We start from the raw sequence: 15817 nt of genomic DNA, 5'->3' as shown, positions 1-15817 counted from the left end.
GAGCATCTGACTGGAAACTCAATGACCCTGCATGTTGCCACTGCCATACAGTCTCCCTGCGTGCTGATGGCTTTTGCTACTGCCACCACTGACACACTGGCTCCTCCATCTAAATTCTACCCCCTCTAAATCAACACCTGGGGCAAGTATCCTGCTTGCCCACCCCCAGTTATGCTAGTGGGAAGAGGAGAACCACAACCACAGCCTGAGTACTTTTCTTTCCTAGATTTTTTACATTTACGCTTTCTTTGCGGAGGACAAAATGAAAATAATAAGTAAAAGAAGAGGAATAAAAGAAGCCAATGCACCAAATACATATATTTATAAGCAGACATACTGTTTTGTATTTATACCATCTTGTCACCATGGACTTCTTCTGCAGCTTTCTGGCAAGGTGCATGAAGATAAGATGGAGCACTAGGCAAAGGTGGTTCAAATTTGATACAGATCTTTCAAAAAAAAAAAGTGATAACTAAAATCCATTTTCTTCTTACTATTTTTGGTGGGTTTTTATATATTTTTTTCAAACCACAGAATGGACCATTCCAAAATAAGGGAGAACTGAGACTTTTTTTTTCTTTTTTGCCTGTTAAAAGTCAGCTTTGTGTTTCACTAGAGCTTGACAAAAAAAAGAAAAGTATCTAAAATATAATGTTCAGAAATCTTTCCATCCTAATAAAAATACTGCAACTGAATGTCATTCAAAGTCATTCCTTGGAAGAGTATTTCCAGGCCACACTTCAAACTACAGTGAAGGTTTAGTGTTGCTTTATAAATAAATCTCTAATGCTGGGGATGACTATACAGAAGTTCTCAGCAAACTTAAAACTTTAGCAGTACTGTACTGGGTACTGCACAAGTATATCAGGGGACTAGAGCTGCTGCATTTACATTCCAATATTTGCTTTGCTTTCAAGGCAGGGGCTGTATTGTATAGCCAGTATACAATAATACACACACTGAAGTCTGGTTTGCCAGCATATGCAAATAAGTCAATCTCAGTCTGGTATCTCTCACATACATAATCATATATTTTCTCTCTGTAAGCGTGGTTCCAAGACAGACACAATGAGGAATCTTAAATTAAGATGCCATCTATTATAGTCACAGGTCTTTTATGCTCTATCATGTATCATGCAGGACCAGGGGCAGCACCAGCCTCTTCCCTGCGGGGGGAGGGCAGGCTGAGCAGGCTGGGGTGAGGCGGTGAGCTTCTGCAGGTGTGTGTGGGGTGAGCTCAGCTGTGCAGGGCAGTAACTGGTGGCCCGGGGGGAGGTGGGGCTGGGGTGGCGCTGGGAGAGGTGGCTACAGGGGAGCTAAGGTGAATGTTGGGGTGGCTATAGCCCCCCAGCCTCTCCCCCAGCACCATCCCTGTGCAAGAGAAATGTTCACCTTGGCAATCTTTATCACCCTTGTAGCAGCAGCAGAAGCAGCAGCAATTGACTTCATACCGACAGATTATGTTTCTCAGCATTGTCCTTTATCTTGCAGGTAATTTGTAGTTTACCCTAGCAGTCAATTTCTTCAGTGACCACCTCTTTCAAGATGGCATGGCTTTTATTTTCCTTCTCACCCAAATCAGGAATGAGATTCAAATCTTTAGTGTTTACAATCATCAGACTGGTGTGTGCCTGTGTCTGTCCCAATGTGCGTGTGTGTATCTTTAAAATAATGTTGCAATTTTAGTTCTCAAGAAATTTCTTCAACAGCAAAATCATCTATATCGTTGATTGAAATGATCTCCATGTTTGTGGTTCGATTCATGTCCCTTTCCAAACTAATCTGAGTTTCATCGGTATCATGACTGTGAGACTCAGAAACAGGTTCAATATATGGCTGATTCTCTAGAGATTCAGCATAGTGGCAGTCTTGTTGCCAGTCTTCAGCTGGTTCTGCCGGTGCTCTTGGTTCTTCCTGCATTAGCCATGCAGGTGCAGAGAGCTGGGAAGGAGATCTTAGGGCTACCACTGATGAAACTTGCAAAGGTAGCACTCTAGGACACAGTTCAGGAGGAGAATTCAACATTTCTGAAGAGGGTGTTTGGCAGAAATTCCTTTCGGAGGCAGAGATCGATACTTGGATGTAGTTGCCAGTTTCTGGATCATAAAAGGTCTTTAAACGAAGTTCAGCTGGTAAATCAAAAACATAGTACTGCCCTGATTCAGGGTCCTGAAGGAGTTTACGTTGAGGTGTAGGCAAAGAGGGTGTGGGGCTTACTGATGGGGCCCCTCTGAACCGTGTCATCCGAGAATCTGAAGCAGTAAGAGTTGAGTGGGGGACAGGAGAGGGCAGAGAACAGATCATGGGTAAGGGGGACAATGAAATCTGTCCGGCATGGGATGGCTCTCTCACAAGAGTGTCCGTGTGAAGTTTCTTCTGCTGATCCTCTATTTTCTTCCTCCTGCTAGCCAGCTTTTTTGCTCGTCTCAGAGCCTTTTCAGTTTTTGGTGGCACAGCAGGTGGCTTGCCAGCTGTTTTCTCCATACAGCCCATGAACCGCGATCTCTCATTTGTTGCTGTACAATAGTTGGGGTCCTCAGCAAGCAGACTTCTTTTGGTCGAAGCAAGTATCTCCTCTGCAGAAATATCATCTTTGTGTTTTGTTACCACATTAAAAATTCTACTTTGAGTGTCCTCTGTACTTCTGACACTGGAACTTGCAGGTTTCTCTAACAGCGTGCTTGAAACAGAGTACTTAGCGCTGTCTGACTTTGGGCTCGTCACAACAGAACTAGCAAAATCATCCAGCAATACAGGTGTTCCCTCCAAGTGTATGATGTCTGGTGAAGTTTCATTGTGTACAGGAGAACAAGTGTGGACCTCTAACATAGAGCTTGATGCAGGAGAACTTTCTCTGGTGATTATCTGTTTTGCACAAGACCCACCTCTACGGTCAGACGGAAGATGGTTCTTAAAATAATGCGTCTTCTCTTCTGATGGAGAGCCTGGCCTATGTTGTGCCTGGCTGTCTCCTAGTTTTGACTGTGTCAAACTCTGCTTCTTCTTGCCCATCTTGGGTTTCTCTTTGTCTCTCTGAATGTTCCCCTCATGAATTTTTCCTACTTTATTTAATAAAGCATGAGGCGGGCTAGTATTTTCATCCTCTTCCTTCCACTCCCTTAACGAAATACTGTCTACGTCTTCTGAAAGGCTGGGCTGCTGTATCAGCTTGGCATCATCTTCACCTTGAAAGCTCATGCCTGCTGAAAGTGATCTAAATTCACTGGCACTGCTGTTTCTGCTTATTGCAGTTTTTCCTGTATTCTGGTGCCTTGTGTTTCTTGACATGGACCAGTCAACCTCATGAAATCTAAGTGCATCTTTGACATGCTTCTCATTATCTGCTTGTGCAAATCTATTTTCCATTTCCTTGTAACTACTACTCACTGTATCTTCTAAGGACAAGGACCTAAGCAGTGGCAGTTTGACTGCCTTTATCACAGGGGATGACTTAAATGTGTTGTCTTTAATCAGAAACAGGTTGGGTTTGGTCTGGTTGGAAGGTGATGTTAGCGATTCATCTGATTTGGGGCTGGAAGCATCCTTTTTGCTTTCTGGTGCAGAGTCCATACCACTGGCCTCTTCCCTTTTCTCTCTCATCGATCCCTCTTTCATCATGCTTTCACTTTCATTACAAGCTACCTTTCCTTCACTCCTCTCTTCTGCGTTAACTTCAGAATTGATAAAAGCATAATATTGTAATTCATCCTTTCCTACTACTTTCTCTTTCTCTCTTTTAATTTGCTCATCAGCTGCATTGGTTTCACTCATATTCCTCTGGCTCTCTTGAAGGCATGCCTTCCGAAACAGCTGAATTAATGAAAAAGACTCCTCCTGAACTGGTTGTTCCACTGTTGACACAAAAGATTGCTCAGAAGAACTAGTGCTCGCTTTGCCTTTATTTTCATTGCCAGTTGCTGCTGTGCTGGTTTGATTGTCACTGTAAGGAACATCTTCTGCTGGCGAAAGATGGTTCGGGGCTGTTCTGGAGTCAAATGTTACATTCTTGTTTTCAGACTCCTTTTCACTTTGAAGACCTTGTAAACTGGAAGACTGGATTTGTATTTGTGGTGAAACTTTTGAATCTACGTTGTCTCTACTGTTGGGTTTCAGTAGAGAATTGCACAGTCTCTCCCCTAACCCTGGCCCATTTGGTAGGTGGCTCAACGTGGGGACATTTTCATTATTCTCAGTCTCTTTAACTAGGTCTTTGTTTTTTGAGTCATCCTGTTGAAAACTGTCTTCTTTTTTGTGAAGCAAAGGATCTGCTATTGCCTCTGGAGAACTTAAAGTCAGGTAATTATCTGTGACGTATTCATTTAAATTGATTTTATTGTGCCTTTCATAACCTGTATTAGATGGTACAGGAAGTCTACAACTTAAATCATCCTTCTCTAAAATCTTTTTGTTACTTTCTTCTAGCAAAGGAGAAAGTTCGGCATTCATTTTTACAGTCTTTTGTTTTATATTTTCTTTAGTTTTATTTTTCTCGTCAAGGGCTCTTAGGAGAGGAGATGGACTATAAGTGCTTTTAACACGTTTTCGAACATCCTTCAAGTTGAATAATAAACCTGATGCTTTGGATTTGTAATTATCTCGAGAACGATAATCATTAAATCCAGTTCCCTCCTGCTCTCTTGCTGCAGCAAAATCAGTTATGAGTGGTGTGATAAACATTGGCTGATTTTCTAATGCCTCTGACTCTTGCTTTGTTGGTATGATCGGTGTTAAAAGTTTTGTTATGTTAAAAGAAGGGTTAATAGAATCAGGTGAATTTACCTGCTTTTCTTCTGCTTTTGTGTCAGCCATTGCAGTACCTGGCTTTTTATGCAAAGAGGATTCTTCATTGTTGGGCTTTAACTGCTCATTTAATATCTGTTTCTTCTCTACTGCCCCTCTGGTAGCCCGCTTCTTCCTCCATGGTGGACAAATATCCAGTTCAGGGTTGGCCTTCTCCTGAATGAAAGTGACTTGTGGCGCTGATGAGGGTGAAGTGTGGGCCTGGGACATGGGAAGAGGAAGGGCTTGGGACACAGATAGGGGTGGAGTGGGAGCCTGGGACATGGATGCTGGAAGAGGAGGGGCTTGGGATACAGGTGCAGATGAAACAAGCACCTTAGGTACAGGGGCTGTCATCACAGGAACTTGAAAATCAGCTTCTAGAGGAACAGGGACCTGGGGTACAGGTAATGATGGGACATTGCCCTGGTGTAGAGATACTGGTGAAATGGATACAGTGAATTCAGATGCCGGTGAAGATAGATCCATTAGGAAATCTTTCTCCTGAATTCTCACAACTCTGTCTTTGCTTGGCAGTAAGTTGTGCTCAGGTGCAGGGGATCCTTTAATCAGTGGTATTTCCTCAATGTGGCCAAGACCCTCTCTTTTTGGTATAATATCTGCTACTTCCTCCTTTTCAGTCAGTTTTTTATGATGGGCCTTCCATGATTCAAAAGCACTGTTTTCACTGTGAAGAAAGTTTCCTTTTTTTGCTGACTCAGTAGCTTTCACACTTGTGTTTTTAACAGTCCTTCTAGAAGAGCTGGAGAGATTCAACTTAGATCTGTGTGAAGCCTCCATCAATGAAGGGTGATAACCATCAGGATCACCCAAATCCAAGTCCATTTTGTTATGCATTTTCTGTAACTCACGCTTACCACTGAGCCAGTAGTTCTCTTGATGTGCACCAGAAAATTCAGAAAGTCCCTTCTGAAAGTTGAAAACTGTTTTATCATCCCAGAAAGCCAAATCATTCCCCTGATTTACTTTACATTTTTGAGAGAGATTTTTAACTGGCTGTCTGACTGCTAGCAATGCACTTTCTGAACCTCGGTTTTCAGCCTTATCAAATGTCTTTATTAAAGATGACACCTTTGAAACAGGTTTATTGTTCCTCAGCCCAGAAGCTTGTAAATTCAGATTTTTCTTTACCATGCTTGGGGTGCTATTTTTAGCAACCTTCTTCTCTTCTTGAATACATTTTGGTAACTGCTGGAATGTGGAAGCCCATACTGCATGCTCATTGGCTTTGGATGTGAACTTACTGCAGAGGTTGCTTTTTTTGATGGCATGGTTTAGTGTTGCTTGGTGAAATTTACTTGAGAACTGGTTGGTGATGCTAGGAGATGTGATGAGAGATGATTCATTGTATGAAGCATCAAGCTCTGCCACACACAAACTCTTGAAGGCTCGGTCTGTGAGGCTGCACACCTCTCTGTCTGTATCATCCAAGAGACTCCCAATACTAGAGGAGTCACTATGCCCCTCCGTGTGTTTTTTATTTCCTTGCATTGTTTTTTTGAGTCATGAATAAATTATCTGAAGCATTAATTTTGTACGTTGAACAGATAGACAATTCCGTTGGATGTTCCCAACTGTTTGTCTCTTGTTGTCATCAAGTTCTTCTTCCAAGAGGTGTTGCTTTACATTCATTCACCTTACAGAATCACAGACTGAAACTTTCTTGTCTGCAAAATGAACAGACACAAATATATAAGTGATCATACTATACAGTACTTCTGCTACACATTTTCAGCATCTTCCAATTTTTCCAATTAGTGCCTAATTTAATCTGATCAAAAGCCCAGGAACCAAATAACAAGTATTAAACCAGTTTTTAGGCAATTAGTTAAAGTAGGTCTCAGTGAACAATGCAATCAATGGACAGTGCCAATTGGAATAACAGTGGCTTTACTTCAAGAAAATACTTAACTGTGTACTTATGACCATTGATCTCAATAAGGTTTAAACATATGTTTAGACACATATTTAAATGTTTTTCTGAATGGGGGCCTAAACTTTTATATGGGAGAAAGAAACAGACCATATCCTTAACTTCACTAGGAAGAAAGGTTTGTTTTTACTAAATGTTAGTTAAAACAGGACAGCTAACTAGTGGTAACATTCAAGTGAGGACAGGGGAGTTGCAGTTTTTATGGGTGCTGGCACAGTAAGAATAAATATAAAAAGAGGCATCAGATTTATCCCAGGGCTGATTGTGGGGCATTGGGGGGTGGGGGGAAGGGGAGGGCTGGGGTTCACTCTCATTGAAGTGGGGGTGGGGAGAGAAGGGAGATACTGTTTACACATGCAGCTTGAATGCCAGTTAACTGGAATTAGCTACAAATGTCCTGGGAAAAAGTGTTAATTAAGATAGTCACAGATTCTTAAAGTAGGACAATGGCTTGTCCTTCTGTAGGATCCCAGAATAAAAGGTCTTGAACCTGGAGAAATACAGGTGCTGACAGATGTGCAGATGTCCTTGCTGTAACTTATAGCACTTCACAGAAAGTGCTGTGAGTTACAACCCAACAGATGTTCACTGTTTGGTTGAAGGGGGGCAGACAATTGAGTTTCACTTTGGACCCAACCTAGGGGAGAAAGGATGCCTGTCTGCAGACTCTCTCCCCTAGCCCTGCTCCCTACCCCTCAACTCTGGTGCTGTCTTCAGGGTAGGAGGCAGGGAAGGGAGGGTGGGGCAGGTGGATTGGAGCCTCCCCAAGGTGTGGGGCTCCAATCCACAACCCCCCTTCAGCTCAGGCTGGGCAAACCGTGGATGGAGCTTCATCCACTTTCTTCTCCCACTCCCATCCTGAAGACAGCCTTGGGGGCAGGGACAAACAGAAGTTAATGAAGGTGCTCTACTTTGGAGTGCCTTCATTTGAACCCTCATTGAATGAGGGTTAATTTGTCCCATTATTGGGTACTTTTAAAGTGCTCTGCAGTCATGTACTTCTGCCAGGGCATGGCTATAGAGCACTTTTAAGGGGCCAGTCACACGACAAACGTAACTTCTGTCCGCATGTGCAATGTCTGTTTTTAACTTAGGGTAACTACCTTTGTCTAGAGTGTTTTCTTGACCCACTAATATATGAAATGAACAAATTCCTTGTGCCAAATACTGTTTCATCTTTATGTATGTGAAACTTGTGTTGTGGCACAAGTGCAATTTCTGGCACTTACGTACAGTTTGGATTTTATTTGCACTTGGGTAGCTACTACACTCACCCAGTGTTTCTTTTTAGGACACATGCAGCAGACTCTATTCTGGCCACTTGCATCTCCCACTTCCCAGCAAAATGTTCTAGCTACCAGGCCATGGGACAGCATTTCCTGGATTCCTCTCTACTCCTCCTCCAGAAATGGGCCTACTGGGTAGCCAAGAAAGGGACATATAAGAGGCCAGGTAGAGAACAAGCTGGAGAAAGAGTGGCTAAATGAGGTAGATATTGCCCTGGCACAAAGGGGACCCTGGGGATTTGCTCTTGTCCTTAAAGGCTTTTCTGCATCTTGCATTTAATATTAATTAGATAAAATGAATAAACAGCACTGGGATAGTTCATGTCCCATAGGGAGCACAGGCCAGGGTAAAAAACTTGGCGCTCACCCTTCTTTCTTCTTGTTTTAAAATCTGACAGGAACACATGTGCTTGGGTAATCCCATTCTATCGCAAGTGGAAACAGAATCTAAAAGCTGTGTAAGTGCCCAAAACTGTACTTCTGTGGCTATATAAGTGTCTCATGGGAGAACAAAGGTGAAATAAAATATGGCACTTTGTTGTTACCAGGCTTTTATCACATTAGTTAGCATGCTTTTGCTAAAAGATAGTAAAAAACATACTTTTCCTAGTGTGGGAACAGTGTAAGGAAGACTTAAGTAAAAATCCATTTATGCTATATGTTAGAAAATTGGAAAACACAATTGAATTCCTAAATCCATTGAAATACATTTTAAAAAAGTAAGAGGCAAGGAATTTGGTGGTATCTTTTATTGGACCAACCGCATGGTTGGGATAAACTTAGACAAGCTTTTGAATGCAGTGCATTCTGTAGTTAGATTTTCAGAGGAGCTGAGCATCCAACCATTTCTCTCCACTTTAGTGCATTATTTGATATTCTGATCATTTATTCTGATTCTTTAATATGGATTTAAGAGCCAGATTTCAGGGCGTTGCTGCTGCTCTTTGTTAACACTGCTAGGTGCTGTTCTATTATCAAGTGCTAGAATAGGTATCCATTTGGATAACAGACCATCCACTTGTGTGACAGGAAGACTTGCTTGGAATAAATGCTATTGTTGTAAAATATTTGAGCCAGAGGATTCAGAAGATAGTATAATCTATATACTGAAACTGAAGAGGCTGCTAGTACCAACATAGCCAGCAGAAGGCAGGCTAGCCTAGGGGGACTACTTCACACCCACAAGAGAAGGAGAAGCCACAGTTGTTTTCATTTCCCAGAAGTTTTGATAACAGAAGGCAACAATTCTTAGTAATCCAGTCAGAAAGTGCACGGATGTATTGGATGTGCAAACTGAGGGGCACATTTGAATGGCTCCTTCCTCTATTACACAAGCCTGTGGAAACAAACCAGGGCTCTCAGTATATTAGACTCTGGTGACTCTGATGAAGCTCTTCCTTTGCCTCCAGTGCAGGAACTGAGCTCCCTGAGCTAATTCTGATTTTCTCTCTCACATATATTCAATAGTTTGAGCAGACTATTGTATAAAATGCAGGAAAAGTTGATAAATCACTGTCTATGGCAACAGCAAAAATTAGTTCCCTGTATTAAGTCTAATCTTGAGCTACCTAGCCTAACAGAATTGCACTGGATAATTTATTGAGGGGCCAAAGTTTCAAAGTTTGGATCCACAGCTATTTCCTATATCAGATGGATCCAGCTATGAAGTTTGGATTCAGAGTTGATCTCTTGTAGTGTTTAAATCCAGGATTTCAGTTTGACCCAACTCAACGTTATATATCTAGACTACTAGAAGTGATATTTTGGTTAATGCCCTCAAAATAACCTGGAGCTAGTCAATATGTGAGATATTTCAAGAGACAGGCTTCTTCCAGTGGGTTACTCAGATCTAGTTTGTTCATCAGATGAAACGGTTCTGACTCTCCTGATGCAACTAAAAGACTCAGCCAATCTTTCCTCAAACTAACATGGTTGTAGAGAACTCTAATTCTATTCTCTCAGCAGTATAAAGCCATTAACTTCAGTAGAGTTACTCCAGATTTGGTCCTGAAAAAGATCAGGATCAGACCAAATACATAGTCACTCTGTTTTTCCTTCTATAAAGATATTTTTCATATTTGGTGAATTTCCTCCATCACTGTCAACAAAGAAAATACAAATGAAATCCCATCCCCACTTTGCAGAGCCTCTTACCTGTTATGTGAGTTGATACTGTAGGTGCATGCCTGATGTCTAACTCGTCCTCTGTGTATTTAGAATTTCCTCTCATACTTTTCCTTGTCCTCATTGCTGCCCATTCTTAGGGAGCAGTTAAAAATAGTTCAATGAAGTAGATGCAGTAGAAATGGTGTCCTAATATGTTTTCAACATTCAGCATTTTTTACTTTAAGCAAGCCCTGCAATTCAAAAACAAAGTCATTTGTGTGAGCAGAAGTAGGCATGATGGCTTGTGGACCGTATTTATTCATTTGCTTATACATTCACATTGCAATAGCCATTGAGGAGCCAGTTGCAAACTTTTGCTACTCTTCTTAATACAGCAGAGGTTTACACCCTTATTCTGGTACCACAATAATCCATTCCTGTTCGTTCTGATTTCTTAGCCTCTTAGCAAAGACTCTTACAGCAGAATGCAGCTCCAATTCATGCATGCAAGTGGCAGTTTTCTAGCTGCATAACTGCTATTTTAGACATTTACACACAGTTTGCAATCCTGCTCCATATGTAAGATGGTCATTTGCATAGCAAATGAACATAGGATCATAGGAGAGTAGGGCTGGAAGACACCTTACAAGGTCATCTAGCCCAGCCCTCTGATTTAAGGCTAGATCATCCCTGAATAAACCATCCCAGCCAAGTGCCTGCCCAATCTGGTCTTGAAAATTTCCAAGGATGGAGACCTGCAGCTTCTCTAGGTAGTCTGTTCAAATGCTTATCCACACACAAGTCAGAAAGTGCCTCCTAATTTCCAATCTAAATTTCCCCTGCTGCAGCTTGATAGACTAACCTGAATAGACTGGGAAAATCCTCCATAGTCAATGTCCCAGCCCTGCCCTCCAACGTGTCTGCAACTCCACCCAACTTGGTATCTTCCATAAATTTGTTAAGAGTGCAATAAATCCCATCATACAAATCATTAAAGAATATGTTGACCAGCACCAAACCCAGGTAATGCTGTATGTGGTCCAACTTGGGACTAAAGCTAGTCCCAAATCAGTCCATACACACAGTGTTACTGTGCAGTAAGGCATCTACACATATGTTACTGTGCAGTAACAAATCGGGTGTAAATTTTGATACCTGCATGATGCAGGTATCAAATTTATGCCCAAGTCAGCGTAAATTGCCATTTTATTTGTGCATATAGACATGCATGAGTACACGCCACCCATACTGCACAGTAATTTTTAGTTACTGTGCAATAATTTTGGTTACTGCACAGTAAAATGTACACATGTAGATGCACCCCTTGTTGAGCACAATGATCCAACCAGTATATATCCACTTCACAGTACTTTCATCTAATCTGTGTTTCCTTGAATGTCATGGGAGACAATGTTGAAAGCCTGGCTAAAGCCAAGGTATATCACATTACTGTGAGTAGGTATATCACTGCTCTCCCCGCATAAAGTGAGCATGTCACATTATCATAGAAGGAAACTGGATTGGTCAGGCATGACTTACTCTTGGTGAATCCATGTTGATTTTTCCTGGTCACCTTTTTCTCCTCTAGGGGCTTCACAATGGATTCCTTGAGAACCTGCTCCATGATCTTTCCACACATCAAGGTCAGACTGGCTCATCTATAAATCCCTGGATCCTCCTTCTTCCCTTTCTTAAAGATGGGCACTGCATTTACCCTTTTCTGGGACCTCATCTGACCTCTACAAGTCCTCAAAGAGAATAGCTAGTGGCTTTGAAACAGCCTCAGCCAGATCCTTCAGTACCCTAAGGTGCATCCCATTTGGCCCTGCTGACTTAAAAGTCTCTAGCTGCTTTAAGTAATCCTAACCTATTCTGCCAGCACTCTAGGTTGTTTGTCTCCTTCCAAATCTTTGCTTTCAACAGTACTCATCATCTGATAGCTGCTCCTATTTGTGAAGACTAAAAAAGGCGTTAAATACTTTAGCTTTCTCTGCATCATCCGTAACTAAATTGTCTTCTGCATTCCATAAAGGACCTATGGTTTCTCTGGTCTTCCTCTGTCGCAGAGCAAGCAGGTACTCTGCTCCTATAAAGAGGGGAGGTGTGTCGCAGAGCATGCCGGTGCCCTGCTCCTTAGAGCAGAAACAGCTAGGGAGAGAGCCCTAGCAGTGAGTGGGAAGCCCAGCTGCTAGTTACCAGGGCAGCGAGAGTAGTATTAAAGAGGCACAAGTGCTGGCTGCGGCAACTGCTGGGGGTCCCGGAAGGGGGCAGGGCCTGACCTATATATAATCCCAGGCTGAGGCCAGAGAGGCAGTTCCCTGCCAGTAGCTATAGGGGTGGAAACTCTGCTGGAGTGAGGAAAAGGAAGAGGCCAGGATGCACAAGCAGTTGTTACGGGTGAGAGGGAGAAACCCTGTGATAGGCTTGAATGTAGTTATAGCCAGATGGCTTGAATTTACGTTGCAGCCAAGGGGCTTGAGTTTGTGTTGATGGTTTACTGTTTACAACTGGTGGTTTGGGTGAGGCTATTAGGGGTTGGAGGAGGCCTCATAGGGGCTCCGCGGTAGTGTAGGGACCCTGGTGCCAGAGAGGGTGCAGCATCTGGGGGTGCACTGACCCCAGTCCTGAGAAGGGGAGCGGAGAATTGGAGGCCAGGTAAGGCTGAGGCTGCCTGAGCCCAGCGGGGGGTTGAGACCCTGAGAAGGAGAGTTGGGCCAGGCACTGCTATGACCACCTGAGCCCCAAGGCTGCAGTAACCCCAGAGCAAAGGGGGCGACGAGAAGTGCCAGAGGGCACGATTGTGAGACAAGGGCTGCGGAGAGCCCAAGTGCCAGAGAGGGCACAGAGACCCAGACAGACCAAACAATGCCTGGGATATCAGCGAGGCTTGGACCAAGGCAAAGGGGTGGTTGGAGCCACGCATTGCCCATAAGGCTGGGGTGCACAGAAACCCCATAGTAAGATGAGGCAGGCGAGATTTTGAAGGTGCTTGAAGGAAACTTGGCACGGTAGGGGGCTCTAGGGGAGATCACGGCTGCTTCTAGGACCCAGCTCCGTGACATCCTCTTACTCTTGATATACTTGTAGAATCCCTTTTTATTTACTTTTATGGCCCTTGCCAGTTGCATCTCACATTGTGCTGTGGTCTTCCAATTGTCTTCCTGAATGCCTGTGCAATTCTCTTATACTCTTCCCTAGTACTATGACAGGTTTCCACTTTTGTAGGATTCCTTTTTGAATTTCAGCTTGTGGAAGAAATTGCTGTGTAGCCAGGCTGGGCTCCTACTGAACTCTCCATTCTTCTGTTGCATCATGATGGCTTTCTCCTGCACCCTTAAAAAGGCCCCCTTAAAGTACAGTCGGCTCTCCTGGATTAATTTACCTCTTAGCCTTGTCTCCCAGGATCCTGCCCACCTGTTTCCTGAGTTTGCTGAAGTCTCCTTTTCTGAAGTCCATGTCTTTATACTGCTGCTCTCCTTCTTTCCACCACTTAGGATCTTGAACTCTCTCATTTTATGGTCCCTGCCACTCAATTTGCCTTCCACCATCACATTCTCAACTAATTCCTCCCTGTTTATGAACAGAAAATCAAGATGAACTTCTCTCCTAGTTGGACTGTCTGTCTTCTGTCTCAAAATGTTATCCCCAACACACTCCAAGAACCTGCTGGATTGCTTGTGCATTACGGCTGCCTAGGCACGTGCTCCTTGGCATTCTAATTAGAATGCATCAGAACAGACTCAATTAATTTAACTAAACCTGGTCAAATGAGGTTTAGATAAAGCATCCTGCGGCCATTTTTAAACATGCAGGGGCTTAATGCATATTGCGCTGCAGCATTTTAATTATAGCGGCTGCCCGGGAACTACTCTAATTAAAATGCTAGGCTCCTCCCCTCCCCCAAACGTGTATAGGCAGCCTACTGTGTTTGCCTTCTGGTAGATATCCCAATAAGTAAAGTCTCCCAGGAGAAGCGGGTCCTGCGATTTTAGAAGTTTCTATCAGTTGTTTAAAGATGACTTCGTCTACCACCTCCTCCTGGTTTGGCAGCTTGTTGCAGACATTCATCATGACATCTCAACTGTTGCTCTCACACAAGCAGTTTTCAACAGACCTACTTTCCACTTCATACTGTACCTCAGAACATGTAGCCATTGCCATTATACATGGGCTATGACCTCCTCTCTTTCTTTCCTGCCTATCCTTCCTGAACAATATACATTCATGACCATACTCCAGCCATGATTTATCCCACCACATCTCTGTAATCTCAATTACATCATAATTCTGTGATTGTGCTAGGACCTTCATTTCTTCCCGTTTGTTCCCCTTGCTTCTCACCTTAGTATATAAACCTTTCACATACCTAACTGATCATCCAATCTTTTCCACAAGAACACTGCTAAGACTTCCACTATTGTTTCCTTTTACTGAGTTATTATGTATGTGTTCTGGCTCTTTACTTACCTCTGGGGGGGGGCGGTTCTTTATCCCCAGGAGAATCTGATTTAAAGCCCTTCTCACTGAGTTAGCAAGCCTGTATTTGAAGACACTCTAACCTCTCTTCATTAGGTGGACCCCATCTCTTTCCAGAAGTCCACTTCTTGGAACACCAACCCATGGCTGAAGAAGCCAAAGCCCTGCTAACAATACCATTTGTGCAGCTAAATTTTGATCTCCAGGATGCATCTGTCCCTAGCTGTGCTTTTACCTTTGAAAGGAAGGATGAATGAGAACACCACTAGGTCCCCATCCCTTTCACCCTTGTGCCTAAAGCCATTTAGTCATTCTTGATCTGCTTGAGGTCTCCCCTGGCAAGTATCATTAGTGCCCACATGGATGAGCAGCATGGGATAGTAGTCAGAGGGCCAGAAGCATCTTAGCAACCTTTCTGTGACATCTTGGATGTGAGCTCCAGGCAGCAGAGTTCCCAAACCAACAGGTCAGGCCAGCAGATGGATGCCCCACAGGAGGAAGTCCCCAATCACCATCACCCATTACTTCCTTTTGGCAGCAGAGGTCTCTATCCTCACTCCAATGGCCTCTCCTGCTACTGGAGTGAGCTCCTTATCATCCATTGCCAGTTCTCCAGATGGACAGCCTCAGGTTCAGAAGAGATGACAAAAACAGGTAGCAGCAGGGGCTTTGGCATTATGACATCTTCCAACTGTCCTGTTGATATTTCTGCTAGCTCCTTTTTTCTTCTTCTGCGGGTAGTCCTAAAATATTCCCTCTGTCTCCTTTTCCTGCTTCTGCTCAGCAAGCGTACAATGAAGAAAGAAAGTGTCCAGGCAAAGTCCCCAGCAAATTCCCCACTCAAACTCCCCTCCTCACTGGTCCTGTGTCAAGTACTCCTATGTCACTGACTTCTTGCCTTTCTGCTTAGGCAGGTCACACTGCAATCGGCTGTAATCAGCTCAATCAGCTGCTGGACTCTATATCTGGGAGCTCTTCTGTTCACTCCTCCGAACACTATAAAATGACTCCCAAAGCGAAGCTATGCCACCAAGCCCAAGCCAGGCAGGCCTTCCTACTCACCAGCACCCATAAACCCTTTTACCTGGCAACCAAAGCTTCCTGTTCCTCTCCCACTAAGGGGTCCCATTCAAACTCCCTTGTTTGCTGGCCTGTTCGCTAGTCCTGTGTCACTTCCTTCTGTATCACATGTGCAGTATGCTGTGCTCTCATTGGG

General features: G+C 43.5%; 1 protein-coding gene across 2 annotated transcripts in view; it reads right to left on the bottom strand.

Annotated features, from left to right (window-relative positions):
• Positions 1-303: 303 nt before the first annotated feature.
• The window catches only part of C7H10orf71 (chromosome 7 C10orf71 homolog), a 67015-nt gene continuing 51501 nt past the window's right edge, over positions 304-15817 (bottom strand). For both annotated transcript variants that reach the window (XM_090057857.1, XM_090057856.1), the window contains exons 2-3: positions 10174-10376; positions 304-6467 (exon numbers count right to left, since the gene is read on the bottom strand). In XM_090057857.1, the coding sequence (XP_089913983.1) occupies positions 1690-6291 (4602 nt within the window). In that variant the 5' untranslated portion in view covers positions 6292-6467; positions 10174-10376 and the 3' untranslated portion in view covers positions 304-1689. The remainder of the gene's footprint in view (positions 6468-10173; positions 10377-15817) is intronic.

The sequence above is a fragment of the Crocodylus siamensis genome, chromosome 7 (assembly GCF_052110815.1).
Source record: "Crocodylus siamensis isolate JL-2025a chromosome 7, ASM5211081v1, whole genome shotgun sequence".
Classification (NCBI taxonomy): Eukaryota; Metazoa; Chordata; order Crocodylia; family Crocodylidae; genus Crocodylus; species Crocodylus siamensis.
Note: the sequence above shows the minus strand (reverse complement) of the source record. Positions and strands in the feature narration are given on the sequence as shown.